General features: G+C 66.5%; 6 protein-coding genes across 6 annotated transcripts; 3 read left to right on the top strand and 3 right to left on the bottom strand.

The window, feature by feature from the left end:
- Positions 1–558: 558 nt before the first annotated feature.
- On the top strand, positions 559–1,197 carry EMIHUDRAFT_101141 (hypothetical protein; the record flags this gene model as incomplete). The annotated part of the gene is made up of 1 exon (XM_005776291.1): positions 559–1,197. One exon carries the CDS (start codon positions 559–561, stop codon positions 1,195–1,197), a length of 639 nt encoding a protein of 212 aa, XP_005776348.1.
- A 1,075-nt stretch (positions 1,198–2,272) lies between these two features.
- On the top strand, positions 2,273–2,683 carry EMIHUDRAFT_206896 (hypothetical protein; the record flags this gene model as incomplete). Its single annotated transcript, XM_005776290.1, has 1 exon — positions 2,273–2,683. One exon carries the CDS (start codon positions 2,273–2,275, stop codon positions 2,681–2,683), a length of 411 nt encoding a protein of 136 aa, XP_005776347.1.
- A 157-nt stretch (positions 2,684–2,840) lies between these two features.
- Positions 2,841–4,531, bottom strand: Lhcf15_1 (light harvesting protein). Its single transcript, XM_005776289.1, has 6 exons — positions 4,504–4,531; positions 4,300–4,434; positions 3,902–4,191; positions 3,674–3,773; positions 3,448–3,528; positions 2,841–3,298 (listed from the first exon to the last, which is right to left on the bottom strand). Exons 1-6 carry the CDS (start codon positions 4,504–4,506, stop codon positions 3,146–3,148), a joined length of 762 nt encoding a protein of 253 aa, XP_005776346.1. The 5' UTR covers positions 4,507–4,531; the 3' UTR covers positions 2,841–3,145.
- A 3,876-nt stretch (positions 4,532–8,407) lies between these two features.
- On the bottom strand, positions 8,408–9,737 carry EMIHUDRAFT_206894 (hypothetical protein; the record flags this gene model as incomplete). The annotated part of the gene is made up of 5 exons (XM_005776288.1): positions 8,408–8,585; positions 8,655–8,776; positions 8,858–9,128; positions 9,212–9,237; positions 9,303–9,737. The coding sequence occupies 5 exons, from the start codon at positions 9,735–9,737 to the stop codon at positions 8,408–8,410; spliced, it is 1,032 nt and encodes a 343-aa protein (XP_005776345.1).
- Positions 9,738–10,855: 1,118 nt separating this feature from the next.
- Positions 10,856–12,410, top strand: Lhcf16_1 (light harvesting protein). Its single transcript, XM_005776287.1, is given in 7 exon segments — positions 10,856–11,026; positions 11,112–11,369; positions 11,470–11,585; positions 11,659–11,749; positions 11,822–11,868; positions 11,967–12,281; positions 12,294–12,410. The coding sequence occupies 6 exon segments, from the start codon at positions 10,870–10,872 to the stop codon at positions 12,069–12,071; spliced, it is 774 nt and encodes a 257-aa protein (XP_005776344.1). The 5' UTR covers positions 10,856–10,869; the 3' UTR covers positions 12,072–12,281; positions 12,294–12,410.
- A 204-nt stretch (positions 12,411–12,614) lies between these two features.
- EMIHUDRAFT_206892 (hypothetical protein) lies at positions 12,615–14,780 on the bottom strand (the record flags this gene model as incomplete). The annotated part of the gene is made up of 4 exons (XM_005776286.1): positions 12,615–12,914; positions 13,107–13,769; positions 13,860–14,625; positions 14,710–14,780. The coding sequence occupies 4 exons, from the start codon at positions 14,778–14,780 to the stop codon at positions 12,615–12,617; spliced, it is 1,800 nt and encodes a 599-aa protein (XP_005776343.1).
- Positions 14,781–15,057: the final 277 nt, after the last annotated feature.

Below are 15,057 nucleotides of genomic sequence, written 5' to 3'. Positions count from 1 at the left end.
TGAGAGAGAAATTTTTGAATTCTTGAGCTTTTGTGGTGTTGGTGTACGCAATAACGGGACAGGGTGGTTGTTCTCTCTATCTACTATCTCCTCTTCTAGCTCTTAGCATGAGCTGCGCCCTGTGTCCGACCCCTTTTGCGCAGCAACACCTTAATGCTTAAACTTTTAGGCCCTCCACAAATTCGGGCTTGAGCGAGCGTAGGTGTAGTAGCGGAGTGGGCCCCGAGTTTGAAAAGGGGGAGGACGCGTTGCGTCCTAGCCTCCAACAACGCCTCCCCGGCGCAGAGGCGCCCCCGGAGGGATGCACCAGCTCCGCAGCATTCACAAAGAAACAAAGAAAGAAAACGGACAACCCAAGGGCGCAGCATTCACATAAAATAAATAAAACGGACAGACCAAACAAGGGGTGGGAGAAGGACAGGGTCCCCACCTGCGCGAGCAGGATCTTGTAAGGACGATCAGCAGCATTCACGTTTCTCTGTGGAAGGTAAATTCTTTTCTTCTTCTCCGCTGCCGCGAAACAGTGGCGAGAAACAGTGCGAGCTCGCGTAGGCTCATATGAGACGTTCAGCCCTGGCCTGGCTTTCGCTCGTCGCAGCGGCGGCAGCGCTGTCCGCGCCGCGGGCAGCAGCCGTGAAGAGTCGCCCGCTCCTGTTCGGTAGCCGGCGGGCCACCGCGCTCGGCGAGCGGAGGATCCTCCGGCCTGTGCGGAGGATACGCAAGGGGCTGCCGAGCGGGAGGTGGCTGCTGGAGTATGCCGACCTGCGTCCCCTGGACGAGAGTTCTCCAGAGTGCCAGATCTTCCTTGCGACCAACATCGTCTTCTTCGCCGCCGGAGGCGCACTGGTTGGCTCCTCGCCGGCGCTTGCCCTTCAGCTCGAGCTGGCCGGGATGGCTTCGGTGTGGTACCATTATACCCAGTGCTGCTACGGAGGCACGCAGCACCCTTCCGTGCAGCTCGCCATCCTTCTCGATTACATCTTTGCCGTTCCCACCGCCCTCCGCACGCTGGTGCTGGTCCTTGGGCTGGGAGGCGCGGTGCCGCCGAGCGCACTCCTCGCCGGTGTGGGATCGTTTGCGGCGCTGGCGGCGGGCTGGGTGTGGGATGGACCCCGCGCGTACATGGCGTTGCACGGTGCCTGGCATCTGCTCGGGGCACTCTGCGTGTACGAGGTGGCCATCGCGGCTGCGGGTTGACCGTTGCCGGGGAGTTTTTTTTCCTAAACAGCGGGATTAATTTGAACCGTAGATCTAGATAACCGACGGCGACGCGGGCCGACGCGGCCGGGGCCGAGCACTCGAGGAGGGCCGAGAGAGGGAGAGACCCGCGGCACGTGGGACGACGACGTGTCGCGCTCTCTCCGCGACGGCGCGCTCCGCAGGGGGATGGAGGCACCAACGCGGTATGGGGGCCCGCTGGGTGCGCTTCTTAGCTCCCCGGCCCTGGATGTGAGGTTGCCAACAGCACTCCAAGTGCTCCATGTCCAAGCGCCATATGGGCCACTCCGTCGCCATGGGCCACTCCGTCGCCGGTCGCAACCACGTCCACCGACTTTATCCTGAAGCCTACTAGAGCGCGGGTAAAACCGCAACAACCCCACACAGCCCCTCTCCCACCTCCCCCCACTAGCCCCTCACCTCTCTTCGTCGGTGTTCGTAGCAGCCCTGCGTGCGACCTCGTCGGCGGTTAAGCCTGCGGAGCCCCGTTGCGGCTCATCGCTTTTCGAGTTTACGATGAGGTTGAACTTGTCGTCGATGTCCACCGTCGCTCCGAGCAAACCGCCCTCCCCCACCCATAGCGCCTTGCGCTCGACAAAGAGGGTTGCTCCGCTCTCGAGATCAATGCGCTCATCTGTCCGGTCCTCCTCGCCACTCTTCACAAAGTTCAGCGTGTACGTGAACCCGCTGGGACTGCCCCAGTTGTTCGTCATGCCGAGGCGGCAGCCCGCCACGTCGGACTTTGTGCTCTGCAGCGCAAACAGGCGGCTGTCGGCGCGGTCCGTCTGCAAACGCGGCGGCAACGGTCAGAGCTTGGGCGTATCGCGCGCTGCCACGGGCGGCGCGCACCACGATGACGGATGGCGGGAGCTTGCGCCTCCAACGCACGGCGGTGGGCCACGCAGGCAGCGGCCGCGGCGCTGCCAGTCGACCTGCTCGCCACATTCGCCGACGATAAAAATATTGCCAGTGGTCCGCCGCGTTTTCTTCCTCCGTTGATCGCGGCCGCGGCCTTCCTCCGCGCCTGCGGCAGGAAAGCAGACAGGAATCCCATATGTCTTCAGAAGAGGGAGAGGAGGTCACGCCTGCTCCAAGCAGTGAAAAATTTGACGGCAAGGTTGTTGCTGGCGCAGCAGCGGTTGGCGGCGTTGCCGCGTTTGTGCTTGCGGGTCCGCTAGTCGGGCTCGCTGCGGCAGGAGGAGCGGCGTACGCGGCGACTCGCAACGATGAGGTGGGAGCGGCTGCCAAGTCGACGGGGAAGGCTGCTCTCGCCATCGGCGACAAAGCACGGGAAATCAACGAGGAGCACAAGATTTCGGATAAGGTGGCAGAGGGGGCGAAGAACAGCTTGGCCTGGGCTCACGACATGAACGAGCGGCATGATGTGAGCGGGAAGGTCACCGCAGGAATAACTGCGGCTGGAAACTGGATCACAGACAAGCTCGGAGGCGAGCAAAAGAAGTAGAGGCTAGAGCTAGAGAGAAGCGTGGGCCGCCGAGGCCGACTGCCGGTGTCGGGTGTGTGCGCGAGACGTCAGACGTGTGGTGTAGACTGTGAGTGTGTGTCCGACACGCGACAGCAGCACGGTTTGACCCTGGGCCGCACGCTGGCAGTGTGACCGTATTAGCGTACGTACGTTTTGAGCGTGTGGGACTCTCGATTTTTTGTGCCTGCGTGTGTCGTGTGTGGAGAGCGGAGTGAGAGACACAGGAGAGGTGGCGAGATGCTCTAGCAAGGTTGAGTACAACGGCGTCCCGCCCGCGAGCGCGCGCGTAGCGGCGATCGGTACATGCGCCAAGACTGCACACAAGAGAGAGGATACGCGCCGGTGTCATCAACAAAGGGGGGGGGCAGCGCAGGGGCGCGCGCGGTCAGCGCGAGCCGCCGCCCCAGCGAGCCACGCCCTCCCCGCTGACCTGGGTCCGCTCTAAAAGAGGTGGAAGTTGGCGTCGAACGGCGCCATCACCTCGCCCGCGTACGGCCGGATGCCGACGTTGGCCAGAGCAGGCACCGAGCCCGGCACCTTGGCCTCGGACAGGAAGCCCATCAGGCCAATCATCGCAAGGCGCCCGTTGTTGACCTGTGGCGGCGACGGCCCGAGGGCGAGGTAGAGGGAGAGCGGAGCGGGCGGGCGGGGTTTGCGGGGCGGCGCGGCGCGGCGCGGGAGGCGAGGCGAGGCGGGGCGCGGCGGGGAGAGGGGCGGAGGGAGGCGGGCGTGGCGGCGTGCGCCTCTGCGAGCAGGCCCTTGGCCTTCTTCTCGGGAGAGGCGTTCTTGCTGAAGCCGAAGGGGTCGAAGAGGTTGAAGGGGACCTGGCCGGCGGGGCAGGGGAGGGAGGTGGGCTCGCGGTCGGCAGATTGGGGGCTCAGAAGCTCGGCTCGAGCGGCCGGGCGCAGGCGAGGGGGGAGGAGTGGCAGGGGGGGGGGGGGGGGGGGAGTGGCGGCGCTGCAACAGCACCGGGTGGGGCAGCTCGGAAAAGGTGGGGAAGTAGCCGGGCTTGCCGCCGCGCATGTAGTGCTGCTCGCCCTCCTTGCTCAGGATGTACGAGTTCTCGCGCCTGCGGCGGGAGGCGCGTCCGTGCTCGGCGGCGAAGCAGCAGCCGCCGTCGCTTGCGGTGCGAGGGCCGCGGCGGGTGCCACACGCGGGCGAGGAGAGGGAGGGCCGGAACGGCGCGTGCGTGCGCGCCAGAACTCGAGGAAGGCGATGGTCAGGATGATCTGCCATTTCGCCGCCTCCGGCGTCACGTCCCACAGCTCCTGCGGGGAGAGCCCCTTTGGCGCCGCCATCGCAACCTTGTCCCACGGGAAGCGAATGTCGTTGGCATGCACGATGTAGCCCACAAAGCCGGCCATCGCGACGCGGCCGTGCTTGATCTCCGACTCGCGCAGGAAGCCGATCGTCGCTGAGTTCGAGTCGCCCCAGAACTCGCCGTTAGAGAGGTTGAGCGGGTCCCAGTAGCCGACGACGGGGTTGAGCTGCGGGCATTGGGCCGGCGGCACCTCAGCAGGCGCGTCGCGTGGCCGCACAGGCCGCCGGGCGAGCGGTGGCGGCACGCTGGGTGGTCAAGTCACAGGCTGTCGCGCCTCCTTAGCAAAGCCCTCGAGGCCAGACTTGTCCATGAGCGCAGGCGCAGCGGCACGGACGGCGCCGCGCCCCGGGGCGGCGACGGGCGCGGTGATCGCGGCAGAGCCGGCGGAGAGGGCGACGGAGGCCGAGAGCTGCGAGGAGGGGGAGAGGCTGTGAGGAACGTGAGGGTGGGGACGAGCGTTCGAAGGAGCGGATCTCACCATTGGAGCAAATTTACGGTATCGAGATGCGCGAACAAAAAGAATTGAAGGCTCACTCACGCGTACAAAAAGAAATTAAGAGCGCGGTCAGCAGCTCACATCCAGGGCCAGGGGGCTAAGAAGTTGCGTTCTTTGCCGTTGTAAAATTCTTTTCCTCTTGCCGTCGCCCGCGCCTCGCCTGTCGCGTGAATCGTAAAAGAAAGAAAGAAAACACACAACCCAAACGAGGGATGGGGGAGGAGGACAGGGTCCCCACCTGCACGAGCAGGATTTTGGAAGGACGATCAGGGGGACAGGTGGGGCTCTCCTGCTCCTGACAAGGGACACGACAGGCTCGCAGCGCGGTGCGCGGTGGACTCCCACATCCACTGGCGGTCTCATCTCAGAACTCAGTCTAGCGACCTTCCTCCGGCTTCTCACCGGCAGTCTCTCACTACCACGGGCACACTGACACAGGGGTGGCAGGGGCGGCGGCATGAGTCTCCCACATGCTATGCGGGCCTCACTAGAGGTGCGGCCTGCGCGTGAATCGTAAAAGAAAGAAAGAAAGAACCGACAACCCAGGGGAGGGATGGGAGGACGGCACGCCGCCACCGCGTGAATCGTGTCGTGCGATTCCGCCGTTTAACTTGGAAAATTCTTTTCCTCGCGATGTCTGCCCCGCCGCGCCGCCGCTCGCGCCGCCTCGCCCCCGGGGCCACCGCCTCCTCCGCCGCCGCCCCCTCGCCGGACACGCCGCCGCCCGCCTGCCTCCTCGACGTCCCCACGGACCTCCTCGAGCGCGCCCTCGTTCGCTGCGACAGCCCCGTCGACATCGCTCGCGTCGCGGCCGTCTCGCTGCTCTTCCACGCTTCGCTCGCGGCGGAGGCCATCCGCTTGTGGGCGCAAGAGCGCGGCTTCGAGCTGCCGGCGCAGCCAGAGGACGAGGGCTGTGCCGTGCGGTGGCTGTGCTTCGCTGCGTTGCTGTGCGAGTCCAACCAGCCGGCGAGGGCTGCGGTAGGCAGTCAGCATAGCGTCTTCATCGACGGCGAGGGGCGGCTCTCGTCTTGCGGCTCGGAGGAGCACGTCGCAGGCCTCCTTGGCCACGGCGAGGGTGTGGCGCAGCTCAACACGCCGACCCGCCTCCCTTCGCCGCTGGGCGGCGAGCGCGCCGTGAGCGTGTCGGCTGGATTTGAGCACAGCCTTGCCATCACCGCCGGCGGCTCTGTCTGGAGCTGGGGGTATGGAGAGCAAGGCCGGTTGGGCCACGGTGACGGGCAGAACCAGCAGCTACCCAAGAAGGTCGAGGCCTTTGCTGGCTACCGCGTCGTCGCTGTCTCGGCTGGATACGACCACAGCCTCGCCATCACCGCCGACGGCTCCGTCTGGAGCTGGGGCTGGGGATTCTCCGGCAAGCTGGGCCACGGCGACCGGCAGCACCAGCTGCTGCCCAAGAAGATCGAGGCCTTTGCTGGGCAGCGCGTTCTCGCTGTGTCGGCTGGGCTGGACCACAGCCTCGCCATCACCGCCGAAGGCGCCGTCTGGAGCTGGGGCGGTGGAGTGGACGGCCGGTTGGGCCACGGCGACCAGCAGAAGCAGCTGCTGCCGAAGATGATCGAGGCCTTGGCTGGGCGGCGCGTCGTCGCTGTGTCGGCTGGAGGTCCGCACAGCATCGCCATTACCGCCGACGGCGCCGTCTGGAGCTGGGGCTATGGAGCCAGTGGCCAGCTGGGCCACGGCGACCAGCAGAAGCAGCTGCTGCCCAAGAAGATCGAGGCCTTGGCTGGGCAGCGGGTCGTCGCGGTCTCGGCTGTGGCTGGAGGTCTACACATCCTCGCCATCACCGCCGACGGCAACCTCTGGAGCTGGGGCAGTGGCCGCGAAGGCCAGCTGGGCCACGGCGACGATCAGACCCAGCTGCTGCCGAAGAAGGTCGAGGCCTTGGCGGGCCAGCGCGTCGTCGCTGTGTCGGCGGGAGCATACCGCAACTTCGCCCGCACGGGCGATGGCGCTGTTTTTGCCTGGGGCAAGGGCGGCCACGGCTGCCTAGGACACGGAGAGGACCTGTCGGACCAGCTGCTGCCCAAGAAGGTCGAGGGGTGGGCGCCGGGGCAGTGAGTTAAGTTTTCTTTTTAGAAAAGAACCATGGGCTGCCTTTTCTTCTTCTCGCGATGTCTGCCTACCGCCGCTCGCGCCGCCTCGCCACCTCCTCCTCCGCCGCCGCTCCCTCGCCAGACACGCCGCCGCCCGCCTGCCTCCTCGACGTCCCCACGGACCTCCTCGAGCGCGCCCTCTCCCGCTGCGACAGCCCCGTCGACATCGCTCGCGTCGCGGCCGTCTCGCTGCTCTTCCACTCTTCGCTCGCGGCGGAGGCCATCCGCTTGTGGGCGCAAGAGCGCGGCTTCGAGCTGCCGGCGCAGCCTGCGGACGAGAGCTGTGCCGTGCGGTGGCTGTGTCTCGCTGCGTTGCTGTGCGAGTCCAACCAGCCGGCGAGGGCTGCGGTAGGCAGTCAGCATAGCGTCTTCATCGACGGCGAGGGGCGGCTCTCGTCGTGCGGCTCGGAGGAGCACGTCGCGCGCAGGAGGCGGCTGCAGGCCTCCTTGGCCACGGCGAGGGCGTGGCGCGGCTCAACACGCCGATCCTCCTCCCCTCTACATCGCTGGGCGGCGAGCGCGCCGTGAGCGTCTCGGCTGCAAACAAGCACAGCCTCGCCCTCACCGGCAGCGGCTCTGTCTGGAGCTGGGGCGGCGGGGGATGGGGCCAGTTGGGTCACGGCGACACGCACCAGCAGCTGCTGCCGAAGAAGGTCGAGGCCTTTGCTGGCTACCGCGTCGTCGCTGTGTCGGCTGGATACGACCACAGCCTGGCCCTCGCCGCCGACGGCTCTGTCTGGAGCTGGGGCTGGGGAATGTTTGGCATGTTGGGCCACGGCGACGAGCAGACCCAGCTGCTGCCCAAGAAGGTCGAGGCCTTGGCTGGCCAGCGCGTCGTCGCTGTCTGGGCTGGATCAATCCATTGCCTCGCCATCACCGCCGACGGCGCCGTCTGGAGCTGGGGCGATGGAGGGAACGGCCAGTTGGGCCACGGCGACCGGCAGCAGACCCAGCTGCTGCCGAAGAAGATCGAGGCCTTGGCTGGGCGGCGCGTCTTCGCTGTGGCGGCTGGAGGTCCGCACAGCCTCGCCATCACCGCTGACGGCGCGGGTGACACCGCCTTTTATCATGAAGAAGACTTTCAATCACAATGAATGTCTCACCTTGTGACGGTGCCCTGGCAAAATCGTCCCGATTTCGATGCGCGATTTAGCTAAGTCCCAGAGCCGTTTACGCATGAGCGGGCCCCCTCACCAGCCTAGGGCTCGCGCTTCTGGCCCGAGCGGTGTCGCCCCGCTGCCTCCCGCGCCCTCCGGCGCCTGCTGCTACTGCCGGTCGGCCGGTCGGGTCCGCGCGACGGCTCCATCCTCGAGACGTAGCGGTCGCTGAGCGCTTTCTCGACCGCTACGTCTTCCAGTGCACCCACCCACCGCGACCCTCGAACCTGCGCTGCGCGGCGCAGTTGCTGCCGAGCGAGACGCCCCCGCCCGCGCAGGGGCGGCATCACCAGACGCTACCGCATGGCCGAGCAGCGAGCAGTGTGTGCCGCAGTGCCCGTCCGGGCCCTCTTGCAGCTGCCTCTATTGGGCGTAAACCGCGGATATAAGGGTCTATACGGAGGTGGGTGGCCTCTTAGAGGTATGGGAGCCGCTGGCACCGCGCTGGGCGCCGCGGATGCACGTACGAACGAACATTATGAAATCGGGACGATTTTGACCCAAAAATCACAAGGTGTTTTATAGTGAACGTTAGTACGGCATTCCGCACCGGGGTGCCAAGCTCTCCATGCGCAAATTGTGCCAAGCTAGAGCCTAGACTCTTTCACTCTCGGTCTACGCCCCCACGGTCGCTCCCACCCGCGTCGCCAAAATCTTCCGCTGCAGGTGCTCGCCCGCCGTGATCGGCTGCCGCAGCCGCACGCCGCCTCCGCCCGCGGCGCAATCGACGCACGACGGGATCGTCTCCACCACCGCGTCGTCGTGCGGCCCCGAGAAGAATGCGATGGAGAGCCTGCGCGGGAGAGGAGAGGGCTAGGGTGCGGCCAAGAGGCCAAGTGAAGCAGCACAGCCTCGAGCCCACCTCCCTTGCGACGCCGCCTCCGTCCCGGGCTCCGGGGCGCGCACGCGGTGCACGGTGCTCATCCACCTACCGTTCGTCATGTCCTCGTACAAGTCGCCGATGTTGACCACAAACGCGTCCTCCTACGAAGTCATGCTGCGCGTCATTACGCATCACCTCTCCACGGACGCTGGCCCCATAAGAGGCGTGGCCTGCGGCAAAACGACGGGCGCCCACGTCGCGCCGTCTTTGAGCAGCACCTCCAGTCCTCCGGAGCCCGGCAGACTCCCATCCGAGTCGTCGGGCTTGAGGACGGTAAAGCCGCCATAATCGGTGTGCGCGCCATAGCGGAGGCCTCCCTGTGGCTGCCGCTGCGGCGGATAGTGCTTTGCGACCACAAAGCACGTGGGTGAAGGCGAGAAGAGCGGATCAAAGTAGGTGCACGACAGCCCGAGTGCAGCGGCGCTGATCTGGTTGAGGCCGTCCAACACGCGCCTTCCGTTACACAGCAGTCAGAGCGCGGCTTTGGCTCACGCCTACTCCTGCCGCTCCGTCTACCTACTCCGACTCCCGCTCACCTCATCTGGCGGTGGTACGAGGCTGCCTGACACGGGAACGCGTGAAGTGAGGCAGCGCCTCTCTATTGGTGAGGTGCGGTGATCAAAGGACCATGGCTTGGAACTCGTTCGGCTGCGCGGGCAGCGAGCGGCCCCACTCCGCAGGTTCGCCGCGAGAGCACACGTACGACTCGACAGGATCGGCGGCGCGAGTCTGCGAAACGCCGTCTCCGTTCAGCACCCCGTGCCCGTCTGTAGAGAGAGCCACCGCCTGCTCGCCGAGTCCTTCGAACCCGCCGAGCGGGCTGCCGTACGGCCCGTGCCGGTAGGACTCTTTGTGAGCAGCCTCGCGCCGAAAGAAGGCGGCAAACCCGTCGCGCAATTTGCGGACTGTCTCGCCCTCAACCCCATGTCCTGTGATGAACGCGAAACCAACCTCTGACATCGCACGGTCCCACGTCGCCGCCGAGGCGGCACGATCCGAGTCGCTGTGCTCGTGCGGCGACATGAATGGCCTGATGCTCACCACGGGCACAAAATCAAGCATTGTCTCCAGGCCATAGAGCTCTAGCCCGACGCTTCACGGCCCTTCCCTCTGTCTCCGCCAACAAGCGCCGCGAGGGGACCCCGGGGGGGTTCTCTCGAGGTTCTCGAGGTGGATATCCTTTGGCCGCGTTGGGTAGCGAGGATTGGTCGTGCCATGCTCCGCTCTCACTCTCCAGAGAGACTGCCGGTGAGAAGCCGGAGGAAGGTCGCTAGACTGAGATGAGACCGCCAGTGGATGTGGGAGTCCACCGCGCACCGCGCTGCGAGCCTGTCGTGTCCCTTGTCAGGAGCAGGAGAGCCCCACCTGTCCCCCTGATCGTCCTTCCAAAATCCTGCTCGTGCAGGTGGGGACCCTGTCCTCGTCCCATCCCTCGTTTGGCGTGTCTGTTTTCTTTCTTTCTTTCTCACTCTCCAGACGGTAGGGAAAAGTCGTGCTCGCTCCTACGCGGCAGCAGCTTGCTGTGCTCCTACGCGGCAGGCGCCGGGAGTTTGAAAATTCGTCTTATCCTTTCGCCTGCGGAAACGTTCAGGGCTCCCTAGATGTCACCCCGGAAGCTCCGACGTCGACGCCGACGAGTTGCCACCTCACTGTCCTGCGGGGGTGCTCATGACACAGCAGCAATGACAGCAGCAATGACAGCAGCAATGACAGCAGCAATGACAGCAGCAATGACAGCAGCAATGACAGCAGCAATGACAGCAGCAATGACAGCACAGCAGCAGCAACGACAGCGATGACAGCAGCAATGACAGCAGGAACGACAGCTGCGCAATTACAGCAGCAGTGACAGTTGGACCAGTGGGGATGGTTACGACAGCAGCAACGACAGCAGCAACGACAGCAGCAACGACAGCTGGTGACAGCTGGTGACAGCTGGTGACAGCTGGTGACAGCTGGTGACAGGTAGGTGTCACTGTCGCTGTCGTTTGCTGTCATGACAGCTGGCAGCTGTCATGACAGCGGCAAACCGTCGTGACAGCGGCTAACCGTCATGACGTGAACTTTCCATAGTCTCTCACTCTCCAGACGGTAGGGAAATGTCGTGCTCGCTCCTACGCGGCAGCAGCTTGCTGTGCTCCTACGCCACCCGAGAATTTGTTTTCGGCCTCTATCTCTTTCGGCTTCATTGCAAATGCTGGCGACCGCCTCGACTCTGTCTCTCTCTTACGCCGCTCCCGCGGCGCCGGCCGGCGCCTCGCTGCGGCACGCTCGGCCTGCCGCCGCGCCGCCCCTCATGGAGACGAAAGCCGACCTCGAGGCCCTCGCCAAGGACCTCAACCCGGCGGTCGGTGAGCGGCCCGCACCTCGATCCGCCGCGGATCAGCCTCGGCCGCCGTTGCCGCAGCCGCCCACTCCGCCGCGCCGCTGCCGCAGGCTTCTGGGATCCGCTCGCGCTCTCCGACTACAGCTTCTGGGGCACCTCTCAGGAGGCGACGATCGGCTTCCTGCGCGAGGCGGAGATCAAGCATGGCCGCATCGCGATGGCCGGCTTTGTGGGCTACATCGTGCACTCGAACGACATCCGCTGGACCTTCGACAAGGTCGCCGCGTCGGTGCCCACCGGCCTGCCCGCGCCCGCTGTGTGGGACGCCATCCCCGACATCGCCAAGTGGCAAATCATCCTCTTTGTCGGTCCGCGCTCGCCACCGCCGCCCGCTCGCTGCGTCGCGGCACGAGCTCTCCCCACGGCCGCCGCGCGGCCTCCCACCGGCCGCGTCGGCGCTCCCTGCAGGCGTGATGGAGTCGTGGCGCGAGAACAAGGTGGTGCTTGAGGCGGAGGGCCAGAAGCACTACATGAGCGGAGGCAAACCCGGCTACTTTCCGTCCTTCGACCTGCTGCCGCACCCGGTGGCCTCCTCCGACCCGCTCCCGCGGCCTGGCGCAGCCTGCCCCGTAAGCCTGCTCGCGGCCCTCCCCGCAGGTCCCCTTCCCCCTCTTCGACCCGTTCGGCATCTCGAAGCGCGCCACCGAGGAGAAGAAGGCAAAGGGCCGCCTCGCCGAGATCAACAACGGCGTGTCGCGCCCGGCCCGCCTCGCCTCTCCTGGAGGCGTTCGCGGAGGCGTCTCGGAGCCCCCCCCTATAGGCCGCCTCGCCATGATCGGCCTCTTCGGCTTCCTCTCCGAGGCCACGGTGCGGATCCGACCCCTCGTGCTCTCCCGATCCCCCCCCCCCCCACCCCACCCCGTGGCCACTCGCGCCTTGCCGACGCCTCTCCCCGTCGCGCGCAGGTGCCCGGCTCCGTCCCCTTCCTCAAGGGAGTGGTCCCCGCCTACACGGGCGAGGTGATGGCACCCTTCACCCAGAACATCTTCACCGCGCCGACGGCGCTCTGAGCGGCCCGCGCGCTGTCGCCGCCGCCGCTTCTGCCGCCCCTCTCCTCACACCGTGCGCTTGCGCCGCGCCGCCGCTCCGAACCGGACGCGGGCGCACGCACCCGCCCGTCGGTCGGTGGCCGCCTGCTGCTGCACCGCGCGACACTGTGAGAGGTGCTTGCTTAGTCTAGTCGCGGCTAGCGGCAGCCCCCCGGCTGAGACACACCTGAGTCGCGGCTGACGTCGCGCGGCGGCCGGCCGTGTATGTGTGCATACGCAAGAACGATAAACTCCAGGTTTGTGCATGTTCACAGAGACAATAAATACAGGGAGAGGAGCTCCTCTCTCGCTCTCTGTCTCGCTCTCGCTTGCGGTTGGGAGTCTCTCTCGCGTCTCGTCTCTGCAGACTGCACGGTGCACGCTCTGGGAAGTGTCCGCTGTCCGCCGATGCCGTCGCCTCAGACTCACAGCGAGCTGAGGTGTCGGGCGTGGGGGGGGGCGGCTCTCCGCGTCTCCGCCTTCGTCGCGAGAGAACGCGCCCGCTCCCCATTTCGTCTGGGGCAATCACAAGTACGGCAGGATGGCAGCAACCACCACGGAGATGTTGTCTGTCGAGCCGGCGGCGTACGCCTCGCCCGCCAGCTTCTTGGCCGCCTCGGTGGGAGTCGCGTTCTCCGCGGCCAGCGCGCTCCGCACGCAGTCGCACGCCTGCTGGTCGGTCAGCACGTCCCAGACGCCGTCGCACGCGAGGATGACGAACCGGTCTGCGGCGCAGAGAGGCCGCTCCGCAACGGTCGGCTCGGCGAGCAGCAGCTGCGGAAGCTCCGGCGCGGCGCTGCCCTCGCCGAGCGGCGGGGGCGCCTCCTGCTGCCGCGGCACCTCGATCGACAAGTCGCACCCCGCCGGGCCTCCAGCCGCGCCGGCCGAGCCGGCGCCCGCGTCCGACGGAGCCGGCGCGGCGGGGGCGGTCAGGCGCGCGCCGCCCGCCTCGCCGGCCCCTGCGGCGTCGGCGTCGGCGTCGTCGGCGGCCGCCTCGCGCTCGATCTGCGCCTCGACCCTCGCCTCCGCGGCTGCCCGCTCCCAAGACTGCTTGAAGGCGATGTCCCCGAGGGAGCGGGACGTCGCGAGCATCATTTGCGTGCGCGGGTGCGTGACGCGCCAGCAGCGGCCTCCAAAGACAACCTCGCCGCCCGCGCGCTCGATGCGCGCCCGCTCGCCCCTCTCGTCCGGCTTGTGGTCCTCGGTCAGCCGCACCGCCGCACCGCCCGCCCCCGAACACAGCACCGCGCGCGAGTCGCCGACGTGCGCCACAAAGAGGCGGCCGCCGACGATGAGCGCAACGAGCGCGCAGGCGCCCGAGTCGGCCTCGGTCTGGCGGAAGGCGTCGTCGGTGAGGAGGAACGCCTCCCTCAGGGCGGGGAGCACCGCCCCCCTCTCGAACGCCTCCGCAGCGAGCAGCGCCGCGTGCAGCTTCTCCGCGGCGAACCGCGCGCACGCCCTGCCTCCGTGCCCGTCGTACACTCCGAGGAAGGTGAGCGGCGAGCCCGTCGGGCCCGCCAGGTGTGGCGCAGCGACGCTCTCCACCGTCACCTCGTCCTCCATCGTCGGCCGCCGGCCCTGCAGCTCGTGCGACCCGACACGCACTGAGTGCAGCGGCCCGCTCCGCACCCGCCAGCCCGCGCCGAGCCGCTGCTCGACGACGGCGGCGAAGGCGCCCCACTGCGTAGTGCGGCGCAGCGCCTCGAGCTGGTCCTCGCCCGCCTCGCCCTCCGCGCCCGCGGCAGGCGCCGCCGCCGGAGCCAGCCACACGCCCGCAATCTGCCGCTCGGCCGCATCCACCTCGTAGAGCGCCCACAGGCCTTGCTCACGCGGCCCTCGAAGGCCGAGGGTGCCGTCGAGCATCGCGCCCACCGGCGTGATGAGCGACGCGTGCTGCTCGCGGTCGAGCACGAACGAGCGCTTCCCGCCTCGCGCCGACTCAAACACGGCCCGCGCCAACACCCGCTGCTCGAGCGCCGTCCCGCTCTCGCGAAAGACCGTCTGGTATCGCGTGCGGAAGGCGCGCCCGTCCTTGAGGATCTCCTTGCCGGAGCCCAGGTCACGCACGCGCACGGACGGCGAGAAGCACGCACAGAAGGAGTCGGTCTTGGCCTGCACCGCCCGCTTGGTCGCGTCCAGCCCCTTCTCGTCCGTCCGCGGCCGGTTCTGGCACGGGCGGTTGTAGACGACACGCGCGCCGTCCACCGCCTCCACCGCTGTCCATTCGACCCTCGGCCGCTTCCGTGCCTTGGCGTCGGCCATCGGAACGTCCCGCGATAATTTTCCGTGGCTGGGCGCTGTTGGATGGGCGCGATGAGGCTCTACCCCGAACGCAGGGGTTGGGGTGGGGTGTACGGCCCACGCGGGCATCGTGGTTGGATGCCTGCTCAAGGTGGTCGCGATGGCAAGCGATGACGAGGGATTCGCACTCAGCGTGACGAGCAAGCTCAGGGAGTTTACGGCGCTCGGATACCCTTCGCACGTGCTTAATGGGGCGATCGGGCGCACGTTTGCTCGGACGAAAGACGAGCGGCTCCTACGAGCAAGAATATGTTCGCACTGGTGAAGGCCAGGCGAGCCAAAAAAAGACAAAAAGACTCATCTAAGCATGTCGGAGAACCGTCCAAAGGCGGGTGCAGTCGACCAAGGGACATGATCTGTCGACAGCACGAATTTGTGATGGGACACCATCGGGACCCAACAGTGCGATACTTGGCTATCGCACTGTTGACGTACCGGCGGCTAAGGCCGAGTAGCCGGTGTTCACAGAGCTCTGTGAACACCGGCGAGAGATTTTTTCTCTCGACGTTTCTTCTGCGAAGAAACGTTCAAACACTCGGTGTCGAAACACCTCTCCGACGCGCTCGACTATAGTCTGCGAGCGTGTGGCTGTTCTTCACCTTCCAGTCGTAAATTATAACTTCTCTTTCACTGTGTCCCAACTTGATGTGCCTTGAGCACACGCTCC

This window comes from Emiliania huxleyi, assembly GCF_000372725.1.
Source record: "Emiliania huxleyi CCMP1516 unplaced genomic scaffold EMIHUscaffold_28, whole genome shotgun sequence".
NCBI classification, from domain to species: domain Eukaryota; phylum Haptophyta; order Isochrysidales; family Noelaerhabdaceae; genus Emiliania; species Emiliania huxleyi.
This window is presented reverse-complemented; position numbering and strand designations above follow the sequence as displayed.

Excerpts from the sequence above, each read along its gene's own strand:
- Lhcf15_1 (XM_005776289.1), bottom strand. Across the intron at positions 4,192-4,299 it reads TCGAGGGCTTTGCTAAGGAG|CTCAACCCCGTCGTCGGCTA; the intron begins GCGCGACAGCCT and ends CAATGCCCGCAG. Across the intron at positions 3,529-3,673 it reads TTTCCGAGCTGCCCCACCCG|GTCCCCTTCAACCTCTTCGA; the intron begins GTGCTGTTGCAG and ends CCCGCCGGCCAG.
- Lhcf16_1 (XM_005776287.1), top strand. The coding sequence starts at position 10,870 with ATGCTGGCGACCGCCTCGACTCTGTCTCTCTCTTACGCCGCTCCCGCG. Across the intron at positions 11,027-11,111 it reads GGACCTCAACCCGGCGGTCG|GCTTCTGGGATCCGCTCGCG; the intron begins GTGAGCGGCCCG and ends CCGCTGCCGCAG. Across the intron at positions 11,586-11,658 it reads TCGACCTGCTGCCGCACCCG|GTCCCCTTCCCCCTCTTCGA; the intron begins GTGGCCTCCTCC and ends CCCTCCCCGCAG.